This window comes from Tyto alba, unplaced genomic scaffold (assembly GCF_018691265.1).
Source record: "Tyto alba isolate M040663 unplaced genomic scaffold, T.alba_DEE_v4.0 Super-Scaffold_7, whole genome shotgun sequence".
In the NCBI taxonomy this organism is placed as follows: Eukaryota; Metazoa; Chordata; class Aves; order Strigiformes; family Tytonidae; genus Tyto; species Tyto alba.
The window spans coordinates 5,230,183-5,248,059 of record NW_024881328.1 but is presented as its reverse complement, the minus strand read 5'-3'; the positions used below and the strand labels follow the sequence as shown (position 1 = coordinate 5,248,059).

The window sequence follows — 17,877 nt, the reverse complement described above, 5'->3', positions numbered from 1 at the left end:
TTGTTTGCCCCAAGAAGGATGCAATGCCTCTGTACTAGTGATCAGAGAAGCTGTGTCTTGTAAAATGCAGGTCCAGCTATCGAACACATATACCTTTCAGTGTACAAATTAATATTTGTGCTGTCAGTCATGAGAACGGCCTTCACAAAGAGATTTAGTGATGGAGTGTGCTGATGCAAGTAAAGAATTTCTGCTTGAGTCTGTTCTTTCTTTTCTTTCCTATTGAAGACCATGAATGACCAGCAAATTATTTTTGAAGAATATAACCATTTAAAAAGAAAATATAAAGGAAAAAAAAAAAAAAAAGAGGTGTCTTCAAGTTTGAGAAAAAAGAAGAATGACACTGGACTGTTTGTCTTTTCCTAGTATGTGCAAGAGTTTTCTTTTCCTCATTCAACCACAGGACTCTGTTTTGGATCTCTCACTAGTAAACTGCCTATTGGGATGAGTGAGTCCAGCAAGTTTCCCAAGCTTTCAGTCAACTGGGAATGCATTGTGCACACCCAGCTCTCCTGCAAAGATCTTGAAGTGAGGGAAACTGTATGCATTATTTAACAGTGTTGTGCAGGACTTTCTCCAGGGGAGATCTCCCTCAGCATATGCACTGCTCCCTGGGATGGAGACTCCAGTGCTTTGGGGTTTCACACACTGGAGCTGGGGATTGGCTGAACCCCAAATGCCAAAGGTTTAATAAGGGAATAGAGAGGTGGCAGCTGTTGTGCCGGAGTGCTCACCGTGCAGCACATTGCCATCCCGATGCTGCCCTGTGCAGCCAGCAGCAGGGAAAGTCTGAAAAAGGCCTCAGTGTTATCGAAAAGATTACAGTGTGAGACCCAGTAAGACACGTCTCACCAAAGTCTTTAGACTGTTTTTTTGAGGGCGCAACCTCCATAGCGGAGCAGACGCTGATAACTGTGTTTGCAAGGATTGCTTTCCACATGATTTGGGGTCATCCACGAGACCATTTGCAGGAATACATAACATCCAAATTGAACCAGGACTTCTGAACATGGTGCTCGGGGATTTAATGACAGCATGGGCAAAAGACAGTATATAGCTGGGAAAATTCTTGTATAAATTATCTTAAAAGAAAAATGAATGACCAGTGCTCCCAAATGACTGCATTTTACTCCTAGAGACCAGTCTACATACTGGGCAGGGCATGTAGTTAGAGAAACCACATCAATTTTCTTTCAAAACCAAGCTCTCTGTACTGCCTTAGTTGATTTTCGTATTTTCTTTTTTTTTTTTTTTGTTTGCTTTTTTGTCTTTAACTGATCTTTCAATAGTTTACATTCTTCCTTTTTGAACAAGGATAACCTTATGATGGTATGCTTAAACCAAAGCTGAACTCCAGTTTGGTTTTACTGCAGACATTGCGAGTGCCATTATATAGGTGTATTGCTGAAAAGGCTGATTTACTAAGAATAATAACACAGTAAAACACACATTCCCTTCATAAATGTATTGTATATTGATTTTTTTTAACTAATAACCTTGACAAGTGCCTACACTATTTTTTTTTTTTTCCTTAATGTGGTCTTTATATTTTCAGCCTGAGTATTAGCATAAATTTTATGGGATTTTCTGGGCATATTTGTGTCTGTATCTAAGATATATGATATCAACTGGCAGTGATGGTTGAACTAATCAAATACTACTGACAAGTTAAAGCAAATTTTTAGGACTGTGAGATTTTGAGCATCTTCCCAGATACAGTATCTCCTGACTGAAAGCAGTCCTTGACTGTCAAGTTTAAATACCAGATTTGGGACTTAATCTTTATGTAAGCAAAACACCCCAATAAGAAATATGTCTGAGTAAAGCCAAAAAGTCAGGTCCTCCCCTTAAACCAAGCCTGAAATGCATGTGTGTGTTTGTTTATGGTCCTATCACCATGGTATGTGAGTGATTCCAACCAGTGGGAACCAAACGAGAGTCTTGCACTGAATGGACTTCTATTTTCTTTTTATTTTTTTTTTTTTTTTACTTGGCATTTGTTCCTTCTAGCAAACATTTTTAAAAACTCTCTTATTGCTAGAGGGAAAATTGACACCCTTTGCTTTCATGATGATACATTCCTAACACGTTTCCTTGAAGAGCTGGAAATGGTGCAAAAATCTGGTAAGATAAGTCTCTATAAAGCCTTAGAAGTCAAGCATTCCACTTTAGACATTTAAGACAAATGCATGGCAAAAACAAGTTGGGTTTTTTTTTAAGGTTTCTACTTAAAGTTCTGTGCCAAAGCTACAGTACTTATACATTTTCTAAATGTGTTTTAAGCAATAAGTTGTACAACATTTTTAGAACATGTGTTAAGCTATTTCTCTAAGAATGAAGCTCTTAACAAAACATAAGCACTCTGCATGAGATCTTAGCAGCAAAGTGCTTAAAAGATAAAGTAAGAATTGGTACCATGGGAAGAACACCAGCTGTAGAGCACACAGGTCCATTATGAGAAGTATGGTAGTGGGTAGGGAGAAAATGATTTAATCAGGAGTAAAACCAATTTTATTATAAGGGCACGCAGGGGGTGTGGCACCATAGTGAGAGGGACATTTCAAAATATCTGACAGATTTCAACAATGTGAAAACCCACCCTGTTCTTTAAAGTGACAGTAAACCCCATCAGGTCTCTCTTTTTGATGCTATTGTTAACAGTTGACTGTTTAAAGCTGGCCTGCTAAGATGCTGTCGATCTAGTTCAATAGTGTGTGGCAAAATAAAAGGCTAATTGTTGAAATACGATCAATCAAATATGATCTCAGAGTCTAAAGAAGATCCCCTCTGGTAACTCATTTGAGATCAAATCATTACTTTTATGATTGAGGTAATTCAATGGGAAAAAAAGAAGGGAAAAAAGGAAAAAAAAAAAAAAAAAAAGGCTTGAAACCAAAGAAGCAAGCAAGACAACTAAATGAAATGCACAAGTCTGCCTTTGTTCCAGCTTTGTCTCATATTACTCCAAGTTAAGGAATTGGGTCCATTCCTTTATTTGTATACATTTCCTAAATCCAGAAATTTAGAAAGCATTTAATAACATTTATTAAATGAAAGTTGAAAGATGACTCCATTTTGAATAAGATTTTCTGTCCAGAAGTAAACTCTATAGTGAGAAAACTATTGCATTAAAGTACCCGGGGATCTGGAGTTGTGGGTGTCCATGTGTCTCCAATAATTTTACCATTTTGTTTGACAACAGTTCAATAAAGAGGCTGCTCTTGAAGCCAGCTGAATTGCTAAACATGAAATTTCAGTGACATTTAGTAAAACATTTCAGAATTATGTTGCTTCAAATTAAATTTGTTCAGTAGTTTTCATGGTTGGCCCCCGATTTGCATTCAGACTGAAATTTTCTAAAAAAGAGAATCATAGCACATGTGAAAAAAAGCAAACTCCATTTTTGGAGTAACAGAACTTGGAGAAAGTGTGTGTCATTTTAATTTGGACTAATAAGGATTTGCACTTTCCTAGAGTTTTATATGGATTATGATCTCACTGTTTATTATGTTCTGACAGTATCACACTACTAGAATTAAAAAGAAAAAACAAAACCAAAGAAAAATAGAATAATCATCCAATCTTGTTTTATTTTTATTAAAAAGTCTATTTTAGCATTTAGCTTCTTTTATATTTAAATTCCTTAGCTCAGTCAAGCTTCAAAAGAAAACATTTTTTTTTTGTTTGCAAAACAGTTTTGTAAGCACTTGTGGTTTGTCTTTAGTGTGTTATCATTTTTGACAGCTTTGCATAGCCTAGGTAGGCCAACAGGGGTCTGTCTAATATTGTTGCTGGGCAAATCTTCCTCCCAGAGATGAAAACCAAACAAAATATTTTTGAAGCAGTAAGAAGGAATTAATATCCTTTCTCTCACAGTACTCTATTCCTTGCTGACATTACATTCAGGCAAAAAAAGGAGAAAAGCGTTACCCATTATTCCCTTGTACATAGCAAGGCTAACACATGTAAAGCAATAACTCATTTTCTATTGCCATGTTTAGCATATGTCTCCTGTTGGCTCAGCAAGGCCTTTAGGCCGGTCCCTTGAGCCGGCCATCGTTGGCAACTCTTAGCCCCTCGGCCTCAAAACCAAATAGCTTTGAATCATGTTGAGCTGTGATGCTAATTTTCATACTGATGCATTATGGGAATAAATGTATCTGACATACTGTGTCAATGGTACTGTCTCTTTGTGTCTCTTGTTTTTTGTTAGCTGCATTCCTACAGATGGTATTCCATTGAAAATGTTCTCTTTCTACAAAAAAAAAAAAAAAAAAAGAAAAAAAAAACATGCACAGCACCAAACCTCTAGGTGCAGAAGGCTGTTAACGGTTGCTGATGATAGTAGGCAAACATTAACATAATAATTAGTGTCTTGTAATTGTTTCATTAAAACCAGTTGTTCCATTTCTCCTCGTGTTTTCCCAGAAGAGAAGCTGAATTTGGACGACAGCCAGTGGGAGGACATCCACGTTGTCACCGGAGCACTCAAGATGTTTTTCAGAGAGCTGCCTGAGCCGCTGTTCCCATACTGCTTCTTTGAACAGTTTGTGGAGGCGATAAGTAAGTACATCAGATACAGTAGAAGCTAGTGAAATAGCCTGTTATATAAAAATAATAATAAACTTAAAAATAGAAGAACAGAGGCATCTCAAAGCTGACTTACCTTCCATTATCCGTGATCCTGTCTTTTTATTGTTTTTGACTGCCTTTTATCTCCCACAGCATTTAGTTATTTAACTGGAGAAAAAATATCAAATTATTGATCTATAAATTTTGTGTGTGCGATTTAACTGTACTGCCTAAAATGGTTTAGGAAAGGAATTTAAATGTGTATGTATTCAAAATATGCTAGGCTGATAATCCATATATCCCCAAACACAAGAGAGAGACTAATAATTGTGAATCATGTTAGAAGGGGCTGTCTTTATGTTAATCAGAATGAAATGCATGTGTTTTGTTCCACCAGGTTTGCAGACTCTTGCCTTGCAGTGATCACAAAAAAGAATGAAAAAACATTCGTGTTCTCATTTTCATATCTACCTTTGCTTTATTATTTTATTTTGGTTTTAAAGTTAACAAGCTTCAAAAGTATTTTCAAAGCCCAGGACATTTATTCTCTTACATGTCTCTGTAGTTTGTGTGCTGCAGACCCTCTCTGCATTTAATATATGCAGGTGCATTTTGTAAAAATGTATCAGCTTGGAAAAACTTGACTGAAAAACAGAGTGATTTGGGGTTTTACTCCCATTGGAAGGGGGAAAGAGAGGGATAGCTTAAAGGCAAAAAGCCTAGTAGGAGATTAATTAAAGGTCCAAGAGAGAAAAATCTCTAGGAAAAAGCCAAACCCAATAAAGTACTTAGAGATATGTTTTCTCAATGATGGGCACGCATCTTTTCCATTACTGTTAATGAGAGTTCTGTGTGCACATGCGCAGCTGTCAGAGAATATGAAACCCTTAATGTACAGCTCACTTTGATTTTGTATTCATAAGAGTCTTTAGTTCAACTAGAGCTTTTCAAGACCCGACATCAGATATAATGAGGTTAAATACATCTCACAAGACCCTTCCCTTCTTGGTTATTTAGAAATGCAGTGCATTTAAATACACAATGTAAAGAAATGCATTACCTGAAAGTTTACTTCTGGCAGCTCACTTTCTTCTCCTTTCGAAGCACATGGAAGCTAGATGGAGAACATCATCTCTTGAGTTTAAGTTCCTGTTGCACAGTCTCTGCAGTGCTAAGAGGGGATTTTCTTACTGTTTAGTTTCAATTTCCGTGATGCGTTGCGATAAGATGCTCATCAAAGCACCAGCACTTGAACAGGCCCCTCAGGTGGATCTCCATCCACCATCTATGTCCTCTTGGAAAGGAGGAGATGCAGTGCCTTAGGTGGATGCAGTCCATTCGCAGGTCACAGCCTGACATGCCATTTGCTTCTCTTCTCATTCACCTTATTCAGCAGCTGTGTTTAATACCTATCCTCTGCCATTATCACTTGCTTTTCCTGATAATCCACCATCATACTGGTCTTCTGTGGCTAAATATAGTCTTCCTCCCGCCTTGTCACTACTTTTCATTGCCCTTGGTTTGTGCTTTGGCTATTGTATTCTGAAGAATATTATCAGGACACCATAATCTCATTCTTCTGCTCTCATTCTCTCTGCTAGGGTCCATGTCAGGATGATTTGAAATCTTTTGGTGGCCTGGTGGGGAGGTTTTCAGTAGCAAAAATAACAGGTAACTGGTAATAGACTTGAGAATAAAGAGTTTGAAAGCATGTCGGGAAGAGACTGTCTACTAAAGTATTAATATTCATGAATGAGAAATTAATGTCCCTTTCTGCTATTTGAACTATTATTAATTCTTATTATGATTTTGAGAGCCATTATACACATTGATAGGCTAATGAACAGTCATTTACGGAGGGATTTTAAGACAGTTTATTCCTAGGAAGAAAATGCTAACACTCTAAGACATGCTTCTCACTGTTTCAAAACCCTAATTCTTGTTGCTTGCTTTACAACAGATCAGGGTGATTTCTACCTAATCCAACTGTCTAAAGTAATCTACGATTTCCAATCAATCTTCTCTTTATTTGGCCTTTACTGCTGTGGTTTCTACAAATCTGTATTCTTACAAACTCTACTTAAAAAACATCTATAAACAACAATTAGGTGTTTTCAGTGTTTTTGGAGCTCATCTGTATGTTAATAATCCTGAGGCAAAGTAAAAAATCCCCTTTCTTCAATATTTCCAATGCAGCTGATTCTCTGTTACTTTGTGTTAATTACTCTGCCTGGTCAGTACTGAGCCGTTAGAAAATTTCCCTTCTTTTTCAGGTTGTTGTGAAAAAGACACTCTTGTATCTCTTTCTTTTCTGTCTGTTCTTCAAAAATGGGATTTATTAGCATGCAATACATGGGTGTGCAGTACAGTTAGAAGGAGCACTTAGTAATGCCAGAAATAAACCAACATGATGATGGCTAGTAAAAAGGTAACTAGGACACATTCCCACACTGCCATGTTGAATATATCCCTGGTCCAGCACCGAGCACCCCTTAAAGACATACATTTGGTAAGTAAGATGAAGTGGTCTGAAAACTGATCTGTAGTAGGTAGTAACAAGTTACCAGTAATATTTCTTGGAGATTTAGTCATTTAGCTAGAAGTTTCAGGAGGAATAAGTAGCCAAGAGGTGCCATGGACTCCTTATGCTGATGTTGTTTTAAAGATTATATGAAAAAGTCCATAGCAGGCTTAATATTATTTTTCCTGGATGATGCCATTTTTATTTACATCTCTGTTATATGTATGGGAACAAAATTTTACAGTCCTGTGTATTAGGCAAAGTGCTTGCTCTCCACCTTCAATTTCTCCTATAAATAACTTTAGATATGTCCATAATATTAAAACAATTTAGATATGATTAGAATAATAGAAGATAATTCAGGGTATTATAGAATCTCAGAATTCTGCTTGCCAGGCTGAAGCTGGTTAATTACTGTCCATACAGCTTATATTGGAGAATTTATAAATGATAAATGGAAGGCCACAAGACCTCTGACCTAACACTAATTTTGTTTCTTAGGATTTGGAAAGTAGTTTTTTTCAAGGACTTTTGTCTAAAATATTACTGGCAAGTCATTTTGTGGTATTTTGGATGAATTATGCACTTCTGAAGTGTGCCCAAAAGCTGATATGAAGTCAGGTTCAGCCACACTTAAATTACTTAGCACCGCAAATAGTTCTATTGATTTTCTGGAAGATCAACAGACGTGGTTCAACAGATTGTCTGCAAGTAAAATTGTGCTTCATGTGAGTAAGGTGGTAGAAGTGCCAATAACTGAAACACTTAATCACCTTATTTACAGAATTCAACCCGCATGGCCATACAATCTTATGCCATGACTTCAGCCACTGAAACAAAAAATATTTACCCCAAAAATCTGTTAAGAAATATTAGCAGGTAAATGTGTTCATTGTTTATAAATCTTTATTTTAATTGAACTAGTTTTCTTGAAAGGTCTCAGGAAGAAGGCATGGAAAAAAAGAAATCTGCCTACTACAGTCTTCTGTGCAATGATGGCTGATATCCACAACATAGGAAACATTCAAATACCGACTAGTCCTTCTAGATCTTTTCAGTTGAAGAAAACTGTAAAGACGGTGCATTTGTATAGACAGTGCATCTGTCCAACTGCAGTTACAGAGAAAAGCCCACTGATATTCCACAAAGGAAAATTCCACCAAGTTCCAAAGCTGCAACATCTGTCTCTGGTTTGGAAGGCTTGAGTTCAGGTCTTTGATTTTCTCGGCAACAGGTTGGAAAGATTACTACATTGGAAAGATTTTTTTCAATGAGGTCTAGTGATTATGCCTTCATTTCAGTTCCTTATCTCTAATATGAATTTAATAGGTGTCACATAAGTACTGCAGATAAATAGGTGATTTATTGTTTAAAATGCTCACACACACACACACACACAGACAGATGTATATGCATGTATATACTCTAAATAGAAATCCTTTTGCCAGAATTGCGATTCTTCCGCAGACAGCTTTCTGAATGAAGGTATCTGTTACTGCTGTGGGTTTCCCACTTCAGGCAGATAAACACAGGAATGAGATTAATAAAAATATAGTGTTGCAAAATCTGACTTGCAGGCTTTCAAGTGGAATCCACAACCTAATGTGAGATATCTCAGGCCTTGGTATAATGAACAGAAAACACGGGGTCCACATCAGCCACGGAGTCCTTGGAGAAGGGACAGCATTTCTAGGGCACCAGATATAGCTAGCAAACGTGGCTTAGGTCCTGGCAATCCCCCCTCAGGACCAAGCCTCCCCAGACACTCAGGCAAAGTAATCCCCCATCTCAGGAGCTCAAGCTTTTTGGCCCTGGCAGAAAAGGAAACATTTCTCTGCACAGGGAGTAGTAGAGCCATAGGCACCTGAAGTTCTTCGAAGTCCACAATCACAGCATCTAATTAGCTTACGCACCTTCAGGGATAGATGGCAGCTGAGTAAGGTTTTTCAGAATTATAATGGTGAGTTTAAGTGCCTAGACACTAGCTAAGGTCCACGTTAGATACGCATATAATTTCTGTTTTATCAAGATCTGGATTTCTTTTTCTTTTTTTTTTGATTGTTCTGATAGACCATTAACACTTTTTTCAACTGATTTCACACATATCCTTTCGATATATCAATTAGGGTCTCCTGGTGCATGCTAAGCAGAATTCAGAATTCACAATGTCATTCCTATCAATCCTATAATGTTATGTGTTACCCTACTATATGGAAAGTGAAGATGGTTATTTAGCATCTTACACATCATAGAGTTTTATAACTATTTTGGTTATTGAAAGATGTTAGATAAAAAAAAAATATTACAGTTTTGCTGGTATGAGATACTGTTTTTTACTGGTCTTGTCTGACAAAATCTATGATGATAACATAGCAAAGCAATAAACATTCATGAGAATTTTTTTAAACCCACAAAAGCTAGCAGTGCTATCAGTAGTTGTCAGTCCTCCTCATGTTGGTCAGTTGTCTTCATCTCCAGGATGGCTGGCATCAGTAAAAAGGTTTTCTCCAAGCTTGGGCTCTAGTCCTGCTTCAGAGAGGTCTTCCAAGAACCTGCTGCCTGTGTGGCTTGAGACAATGTGTTGCAGAAACTCACATCTATCTGGGCAATGATCACGCTTCGGTCTTCAGCAGGCCATAGCAAATTTTGCACTGAATAATGCAACTTTTGAGGAGTTTGCATGGAAGCTGTCTGCACCAAAATCAGGCAAAAAAAAACTGTGTCAGGAGGCACTAAACAAATCTAGTCATCAATACATAATCATGACCAAAGAACAGAGCTACATTGGTTGAAAACATAGCGTAGCAAGGACCTGCTCTGAACTACTATGCAGTGTTATGAAAATAGTAGCTGGGAAACAGAAAGGAAGTAAATACATTCATTTATTCTGACAGTCATAACATCCTTGTATCATCTTGGTGGAAAGTTACAAAAGATGTCTAAAGAGATTTTCAAAAGACATCTAAAGAAACCTCACTCCAGGCTTACAAAGAACAAGGCTCAAGGCCAACTCATCTTGGAAAGACAAGTCAGCATATTGCACTGTAAGAAATCCATGACAGTCTCTTAACATCATCACGTAATAGGTTCCTGAGAAACCAAATCTTATCAGTCTCTGGCATTATGCAAATTTCTGTCATAATCTCAATCTGTGGGCTTCGAGTCCTAATCAAACTGCCTTCAGATTCACAGTTGGCGAGCCTCCTATTGAAATCGTTTCCCTATCCTCCATTTACTTGTCCAAGGAAGTTTTGGGGCTTGGCATAGCATCAGAAAGCCTCAATTTCATGTGAACATGGTGATTTATAAACAAATCCAAGGTCACCAAAATATATTTCACATAACAAATCATAATACCTTTTTGGCCAAATCTAAGTATCAAAAGGAAATAGAAATCCATAGACTAAATGTGAACAGAACAAAATATATGTAGAAACAAGAGGTGTTCAAAAGTTGAGGTGCAAAACTCAAAAAGATATCTTAAAAAATGAATTATTTTGTGGGTAGTGTAATCTCAGGGATAGCCATCCATGTAAATATATGAATATGTGTATGGTATATCTGTAGATGAAGGTATTCTCCCAAGCACAATAACACTGACAGTAATACTAACAGCTCATTCAGAAAGTGGTACCAGGTATTTTCAGTGGAGATTGAGACTATTAAACCTGTTTCAGAAAGCTTTTTGAATCCTTATGTGGAAAGTTATGTGAAAATCTGATTCAGGAATGATTAACCGATATTAGAACAGAAAGAAAATCCATCACAATTTAGAAGAGATGTTTAGGTGATACAGGACACAGAGAGCCTAGAAGAGAAGGTTTCTATGAGTGTTAACAAAATACAGACGGAAAGTGTATATGATCACTGCAAGTGAAACTAATGAGTAAAAAATTTAGATCAGAAAGTACAGTTTAAACTGAAGAACTGCACGGCACAAGATAGGTGTATAAAGTGACTACAAATATATTTAAACTGTAACATTCCCAACCATTGTATCTACCATATTCTAGCACAGTCTCCACTCAACGTGGAGGCAGTAAGAAAGCATACCTACCTCCGCTGAAGATGTAAATGGAGGCTGTCGTATTTGTAATAGCAGAAAACTGGTAACTAAAGAGGTTCATTTCAGGCCTTTTGTTCCCAGGAGGTGTCAAGGAACAATATGCCCCAGTAACCTCCTAGTTCTCTTTCAGTGACCTTCCCTTCACAGTTGCAAACTCTTTCTGCTCAACAGCATTTTTAAATAGATCTTGCCAGGTCTGGAATCAACTGTTTTAGGGGAAAAAAAAATAAATTGGAGGGCATGTCTATGAATAGATGTTTTCTTCTGAGGTGGAAAATAGCCCAACATATTCAGAAATAAAGGGCATTGAAAAGAAAATTAGTGGGTAAAACATTTCTTCCTACTTTTTTAGCTTAGAAAGTTTTAACTAAGTCGTTGGAAGGGAAATGAAAAGAAAATCTAAACATGAAGGTTTAGCTCCTCTGCAGGACTTTTCTCTGTGAAGGAAGTTCAGGTAACACTTGTCCATAGGAAGACTGATTCTAGATTGGTTTTGCTATTTGCTTTTTCTAAGCCTGAGTATCTGGCTTTAAAATGAATTTTTTACTAATCCTTTTCCTCTGTTAGCACACAATTCTGTTGCGCTACAAAGAGCACTTCATAAAAATTTTAGATGTGTGCTGAAATAATATTTTAACTAGTTTCTCCCTCCCCCCTCCATGAACTTTACCTAACACAGTATTCCAGTGACACCATCAAATCATTAATTTACCTTTTGAAGGAAAATAAGAGAATCTGACAAACCTTACTGAAAGGATTACACCAGTGATGAAAATTGTCTTAATATTAAAGGAAAAGAAGAACTGTATACTTTGGTTTTATAAACCTGGTGGAGGTTTTAGAATTATCATCAAAGGGAACAGTTTTAAAAGAATTTGTACTTCAATTTTGCTGTCATGCAAAAGTTTGCACAGGAAGGACATATTCTACCCCAGCTTAGTCTTTTTTGTTATATTATAGTTATAATTTTTTTAGCATAGTGGAAATTTTATTGCGGATGCCTGGCCTGTCTCTTAACTCATGCTAATTATATTCATAATTAAATGTTAAACAAGAATTGACTAGGCCAACTGGCTTGCACAGGTGTTTGTGATATGAATGGTTTAGTGCTTACACAATAAATTATTGGATACAAATCTCCAGATATCTGCTCAGTGAGAACCTTTTTCAAGAACTTTGTTGTACATGGTCGGTCCAGCATAGTGCCTTGAAACCAGGACTTGCAAAGAGCACTTACTAGACAGGATTATGCCTAAACTGTGACTTGTCCTCAATTGCACAAGCACTAACAAGGTTAAAAGTTTATTTCCTGGGATCTTACCTGCCATGGGACAAAAGTGCTCAGAACATTAATGTTTATGGGAAGCTGGGGGAGTCATTAGATAGATGCTTGGTGGAAATATCTGGGAAGCAGTGTGCCCCAAATAAATTTTCAAAAAAGTTGTTTATATTTGTAACTGATAGAAAGATTATTTGCTGAAGCTCCAGTAACTCTCTGTTAGCTTTAGACTAACTGCTGGTTGACAGAGTGTGGAATCAAAAACTTGCAAATGGAAAAAGACATGGGTTTCAGTTTGTTCCTCTTCTACTTACTTTTTGGGCATGGAAAATAGTGCATTTGTGTAATTTAAATTTCATCTGTGGTTAAAGGAGTCATTTTGTAGGGGAAAGAAAGGGCAGAAGCAAGAAGCAAGCCAACTAGAGAGTTCATATGTGGGTTAGCATAAGAGAAACTCAGAGAAAATTGAGCAGGGGAAAATGGTGAAAGAGAAGACAAAGAGAAACTGAGAAATCTGAGCAACAACACTGGGCAGAAAAGAGGAGGTAAAAAGGGAGAGAAGGAGCTCTTTAGTGACTGTGACAAGATCTCTGTAACCTGGAGTGTTTGCGGGAGGCAGGGGGAGAGGAACTTCTCATGAAGGTTATATGGAGATCTTGACAAAGTGAGAATTGGCACTCTAGGTTTGAGGGAAAAATGTTTCATCAGGCTTGTGAGTGAAGCTACCAGTCAGGAAAAGTAATAACAGGAGGAGAAACAGCCTATAATGCCCCAGTTACACAATTTCAGAGGTGCAAAAATGGAAGAGATGGGGTGGGGGTGGGGGGGGAGTGGGAAGAGAAGACCAGGAAGGGAGGGAAAAGGAGAACAAGAGAAGGGGTTGCTGACGTTCATTACCTGCAGTGCTGTGCTGTCTCCCTCTTTCCATACACCTTCTTAATATCTAATTGTTGCTACCTTCCCCAAATAAGAGGAACACCACACATCTCTGTGTTGTGGCACATTGGATCTGAACCAGTAAAGAATAACGTGATAATGTCTTGGTGAAAAAAGATGACAACAAAGTTGTTCTCTGGTCCTCATCACATAGATATTAGAAGACCTGGACTAGTACACTATTCGAAGACCTAGACTATTACAGCTGTAGTATTCAGAGTAGGCACTAAATTTATAGAGTATCTCTATACATCCAAAATACTTCAAGCAACTTTGGCCCCTGGTAAATTTAAGCTGTGTTCACTTATACCAGTCCTTCAAGGGACTACTATCTCCCCCAGGACTCTTCAGCACCAGCATGTTCTGACCACACTGCCTGGGCACTCCTGACATCAGACTCTTCATTTGGAAATTTCTCTGCCAGATTGTGCAACTTTGTAGGTCCTCAAGTTCTAGCAGGTAAAATCAACCATAAAACATGCCTTAATATGGACCATTACCTTGCAGTTTTTAAAAATATTCTTTTATAATGATGAAAATTGTACATAGCACCATGGCATCAAGGAAGACTTTGCAACTTCAGACAAGACTCCTGATAATAATGCATTAGGTAAGCTAGAATAAAATTCATAACTTTAGCCTTCACACATAGGACTATGACAAACCTTTGGGTGAGAATCGGGTAGAAGTAAAATTAAATAATACAGACCCTGTGTTATCTGTACCTCTGCCACCTGAGAGAAGTGACAGGTCAGAAAGGAGTTCAAACAGCTAATTTTTTCTGGAAATGTTCTAGAAATGGTCTGAAACTGGCATGAAGAAAGACACAAGTAGTTAAATGTTCTAAAAATTCCACAAAGTAGGCAGGCACAGAATCAAGTCATGGTCAAAAAAATATCTGCACGGTTTACCATAATAGCACACATATGGGGTTGGAAAAAAAAAATGCCGTGTTGCTAAAGGGCACGATAAAATACAATAATATGACTAAAATAATAACAATTAGCACTATCTACAGAATACTCACTGAATTTCACAGAATTTCAGAGAAAAGTTAAGTCGCAGGTTCAAATCAGGCACAGATTTGCCAGGGTGGAAATCTAAGGTCCCCTTCCCTGAAAGCATAGCTTGACACAGGCCTGGCTTCCCAACATCACCGTTTTGAGTTGATCTGTGACCGCCACGGGAAGTGTGACTGGAAACTGAAATACTCTGGAAAAAGTAATGATGTCTAAATGTGAGGGTAGGCTTGTGTTCTTACCAAGTCTGGGCCAGAGTTCAAAGTTAATAGGATTTATAATGTCTCTTGAGGGACACAAATTGTGAAAAACTAGTGCTGGAAAACTGTGTAACGTGGCTGCGGAAAAGCATCTTTAGTAGCTGTACTACACCAGCTGTACCAGATAACAGCTAAAAGGAGAAGTCAAGTAAAGTAAGAAATAGTGTGGGAATGGAAGCAATGGGTAGTGCTGCACATCCTCCTCCTAAACGGGTGTCAGGGAGTGTGCAGCCCCAAGGCAACCTATTGAGCAAGAAACTCGTTGAACAAAACTTTTAAGGATGCTTCCTTGGATGCAGAAATAATTCTGCATTCTGCTGCCTTGTGCGTGTAGTACAGGTATTGAATTTGAAATGCCCGCAAATTTAAAATAAAATGCACTTTCTCTTGCTTCCTAGAGAGCCAAACAGCTCCCTTTGACTCCCTTCTATATAAAACTCATTAGCCTGTTAACCCGTTTGACTACTGTTACATTTTGGCCAAAGCACTAATGCTTTAATTGCTTGGGAAGGTAGTATATCACACAGATAATCTCACTAAGATCAGGAGCACAATTTAATTCACCCGACAGCTCACGGTCTGACTCATTCACTGCTAAACACTTTTGAGTGATAGTGTTGCACTTGGGAAAAAAACCTGCAAGCCAGGCACAAAAACTTCATCTAGGTTTGCTTAGATGGTTAGAAAATCAAACTATGTGTTAATCACTCATACAAATGTAAGATCTGAAGCAATCAGAAAGGTGGGACTCTCTCAAAGGTTCTAGAAACCTAAAATGTGACTGAGAACTGGAGCTGGTAGGAAATACCTGGTGTTTGTAACTCGTTAGCAGGAGAGCCCGGGTGAACAAGGAGAATATTTTCTGAGCTGGCACTGCTACTGTGTCATGTAAAGGGCAACAGCTGCACGTATAGAGAAAGCATGAGGTCAGCAGTGACCGGGACTAAAGCCCAACCTAAATTGCACTGTATATCTTCCTCCCACACTCCTACAGGGACAATGAAACTAAAGAGGGACAGGGAGGAAATTGCCCTGATACCTTCATGGGGTATCTACTCATAAGGTGGGCAAATAAAGCGAGCATGAAAAATCCAACAATCTATTCCTATTTCTTTTTTTCATTTCCCTTTTCCTTTTCCTCTGTTTCCTTTTCAAGCAAATACAAAATGAGAGAAGTGGGAAGGGTTGCCTGGCAGGCAGGTTTGTATATGCTTCTGCAGCTCCAGCCATGGGCTATCAAGTGCCACTTTTAGAACAGCCTTTTCCTTGGCTCACGTTTGATTTGCATCTGTATGTTCACATGCAGGCAGAACTAAGCCATGCTCTATGCAGCTGAGGTCGTTGCTTGTTTTTCTTTACACCACAGATCAGGACACCTGATGAGGCTACATTCCTGCTTGCAACCTTAAGTGTATTACCATTTTTTGAAAAATTAGACCACTGCGTGGATATAAATCTTCCACACAGAAGTATCAAAAGCGTGATGAGAGTAACCACTTTAGGAGATGTTAGTAGAATTTGATCCAAGATCTGTGTTTTTGCTTTGAAGCGGTAGCTGTCCTTTAGTTCAGATGGTATTTGTGAATCACTGCCTCAAAAAAGGGGTCTTTTGGCACATGCTTTAGGCTGATGACAGGCAAAATGAAGTAGATTCTGTCTCTGAAATCTCCAAAAATAATCTTAGGTTTGACATAACACACCATGTCATGAAGTGATATAAGCCACATAAGCATAAAGCAGGCTTTAAATTTAAAGAAGAATAATCCTATTTGCAGATAGGATTCTTTCCATCAATTTGGATAACAAATATCTGATGTAGAATATAGGCAGCAGGCTGTTAATGCTGAGATCCCTTAAAACCTGCAACTCCTGGTAGGTAGTGACTGTGGCAGCCTATTTCTACCTCTGCTATCTGATAGTTGCTCAGACTATCCACACTCACACACTCAGATCAAACATGCACACATGTACTAAAGATTTCTATCTGGAAATAAACATCTGGGGTTTTTTGGGTTTTGTTGTTTTTTTTTGTTTGGTTGGTTTGGTTTGGTTTTTTGTTTTTTTGTTTTTTTTTTTTTTTTTTTTTTACTGTTTTTTTACTGTCTTTAACCCCTCAGCACCAGTGATCTAGAGTTCCTGATGCTAAAGAGTGATGCAAAATGCATTAATGCTTAGCACTGGGAAATCCCAACTTCTGGTGCCAAGAGGTTCATAAATATAGTAATGAAACCTCTTGACTCAAAGTGAGCACTATTTAACAGAACAAGCATGAACAGCCTTTAGGAGATTTTACAGCTGGATTTGTTCCACTGTGTCAGAGCTGAGTCTCCATGATAGTTTTAAAAACTGTGCATGGCTAAAAAAGAAAGTTTAAGGAAGCCAGACAGACAAAAATTAAAAAAAAAAAAAAAAAAAAAAAAATCTGTGGAAAGGAAAAGTAAATACGCTGTTGTATCACATACCAGAAAAATAGGCACCAAGAATCTTAAAGTAGGAATTCAGTGACAGATGTCAAGGTCTTTGGGAAGTGTCCACCAAGCTTTATTTTGCACATGTTTCTGAACAACTAAAGTGAGTATTTTATGTCATAATTTACTAGCAAATCAGTATCAATAAATCAGAATCATGTAAGCAGTCATGTTTATTATATCCTTGTTGCTTAATATTCATGATAGTAATTTATTTTTATAGTACAGTTTCACTGTTATCTCCTACATTGCTGTAACTTTGAGTCAAGCAAGCTGCAAAAATAGAAGGTCAGGTAACCCTTTGAAGACTGTAAAAGTTCATTCACTTAGAATTTGCCTGGTAGGTTTTTTTTTTTGAAAATGCTTTAGTGGCTCCTTAAAATATTTATACTATAATTCCTAACCTAACATTATTTATTTAACAAATATCCCTACAAAATCAGAGTTGTAAAGCAGTATATGGGTACCAACCCTATAAACAAAGAATCCAAAATTTCTACAACTGCACAGCTGAAAATGTTCATGACATCTGGTGTTAAGGTCTGTATTTTAACAGAAGCTCATACTTCTCTTTTAAAAAATTTAAGGTACACTTATTTAATACTTCCTAATGTTTTGTAATGGCAAGAATTAGATTAAAATTAGAATAATTAAAAAAAGTTAAAACCAGAAATTTAATCCTTGATTCATGAAGGTGTTTTGTTCTGCTTTCTCAGTTTAAATGGAAGCAAATGAAATTTCCACTTTAGGCCACTT

The 17,877-nt window shown here is 37.5% G+C and overlaps 1 protein-coding gene across 6 annotated transcripts in view; it reads left to right on the top strand.

The window, feature by feature from the left end:
* The window catches only part of ARHGAP15 (Rho GTPase activating protein 15), a 332,260-nt gene that overhangs the window by 265,457 nt on the left and 48,926 nt on the right, over nucleotides 1-17,877 (top strand). For all 6 annotated transcript variants that reach the window (XM_032997444.2, XM_032997445.2, XM_032997440.2 and 3 more), the window contains one exon: nucleotides 4,429-4,563. In XM_032997444.2, the coding sequence (XP_032853335.2) occupies nucleotides 4,429-4,563 (135 nt within the window). The remainder of the gene's footprint in view (nucleotides 1-4,428; nucleotides 4,564-17,877) is intronic.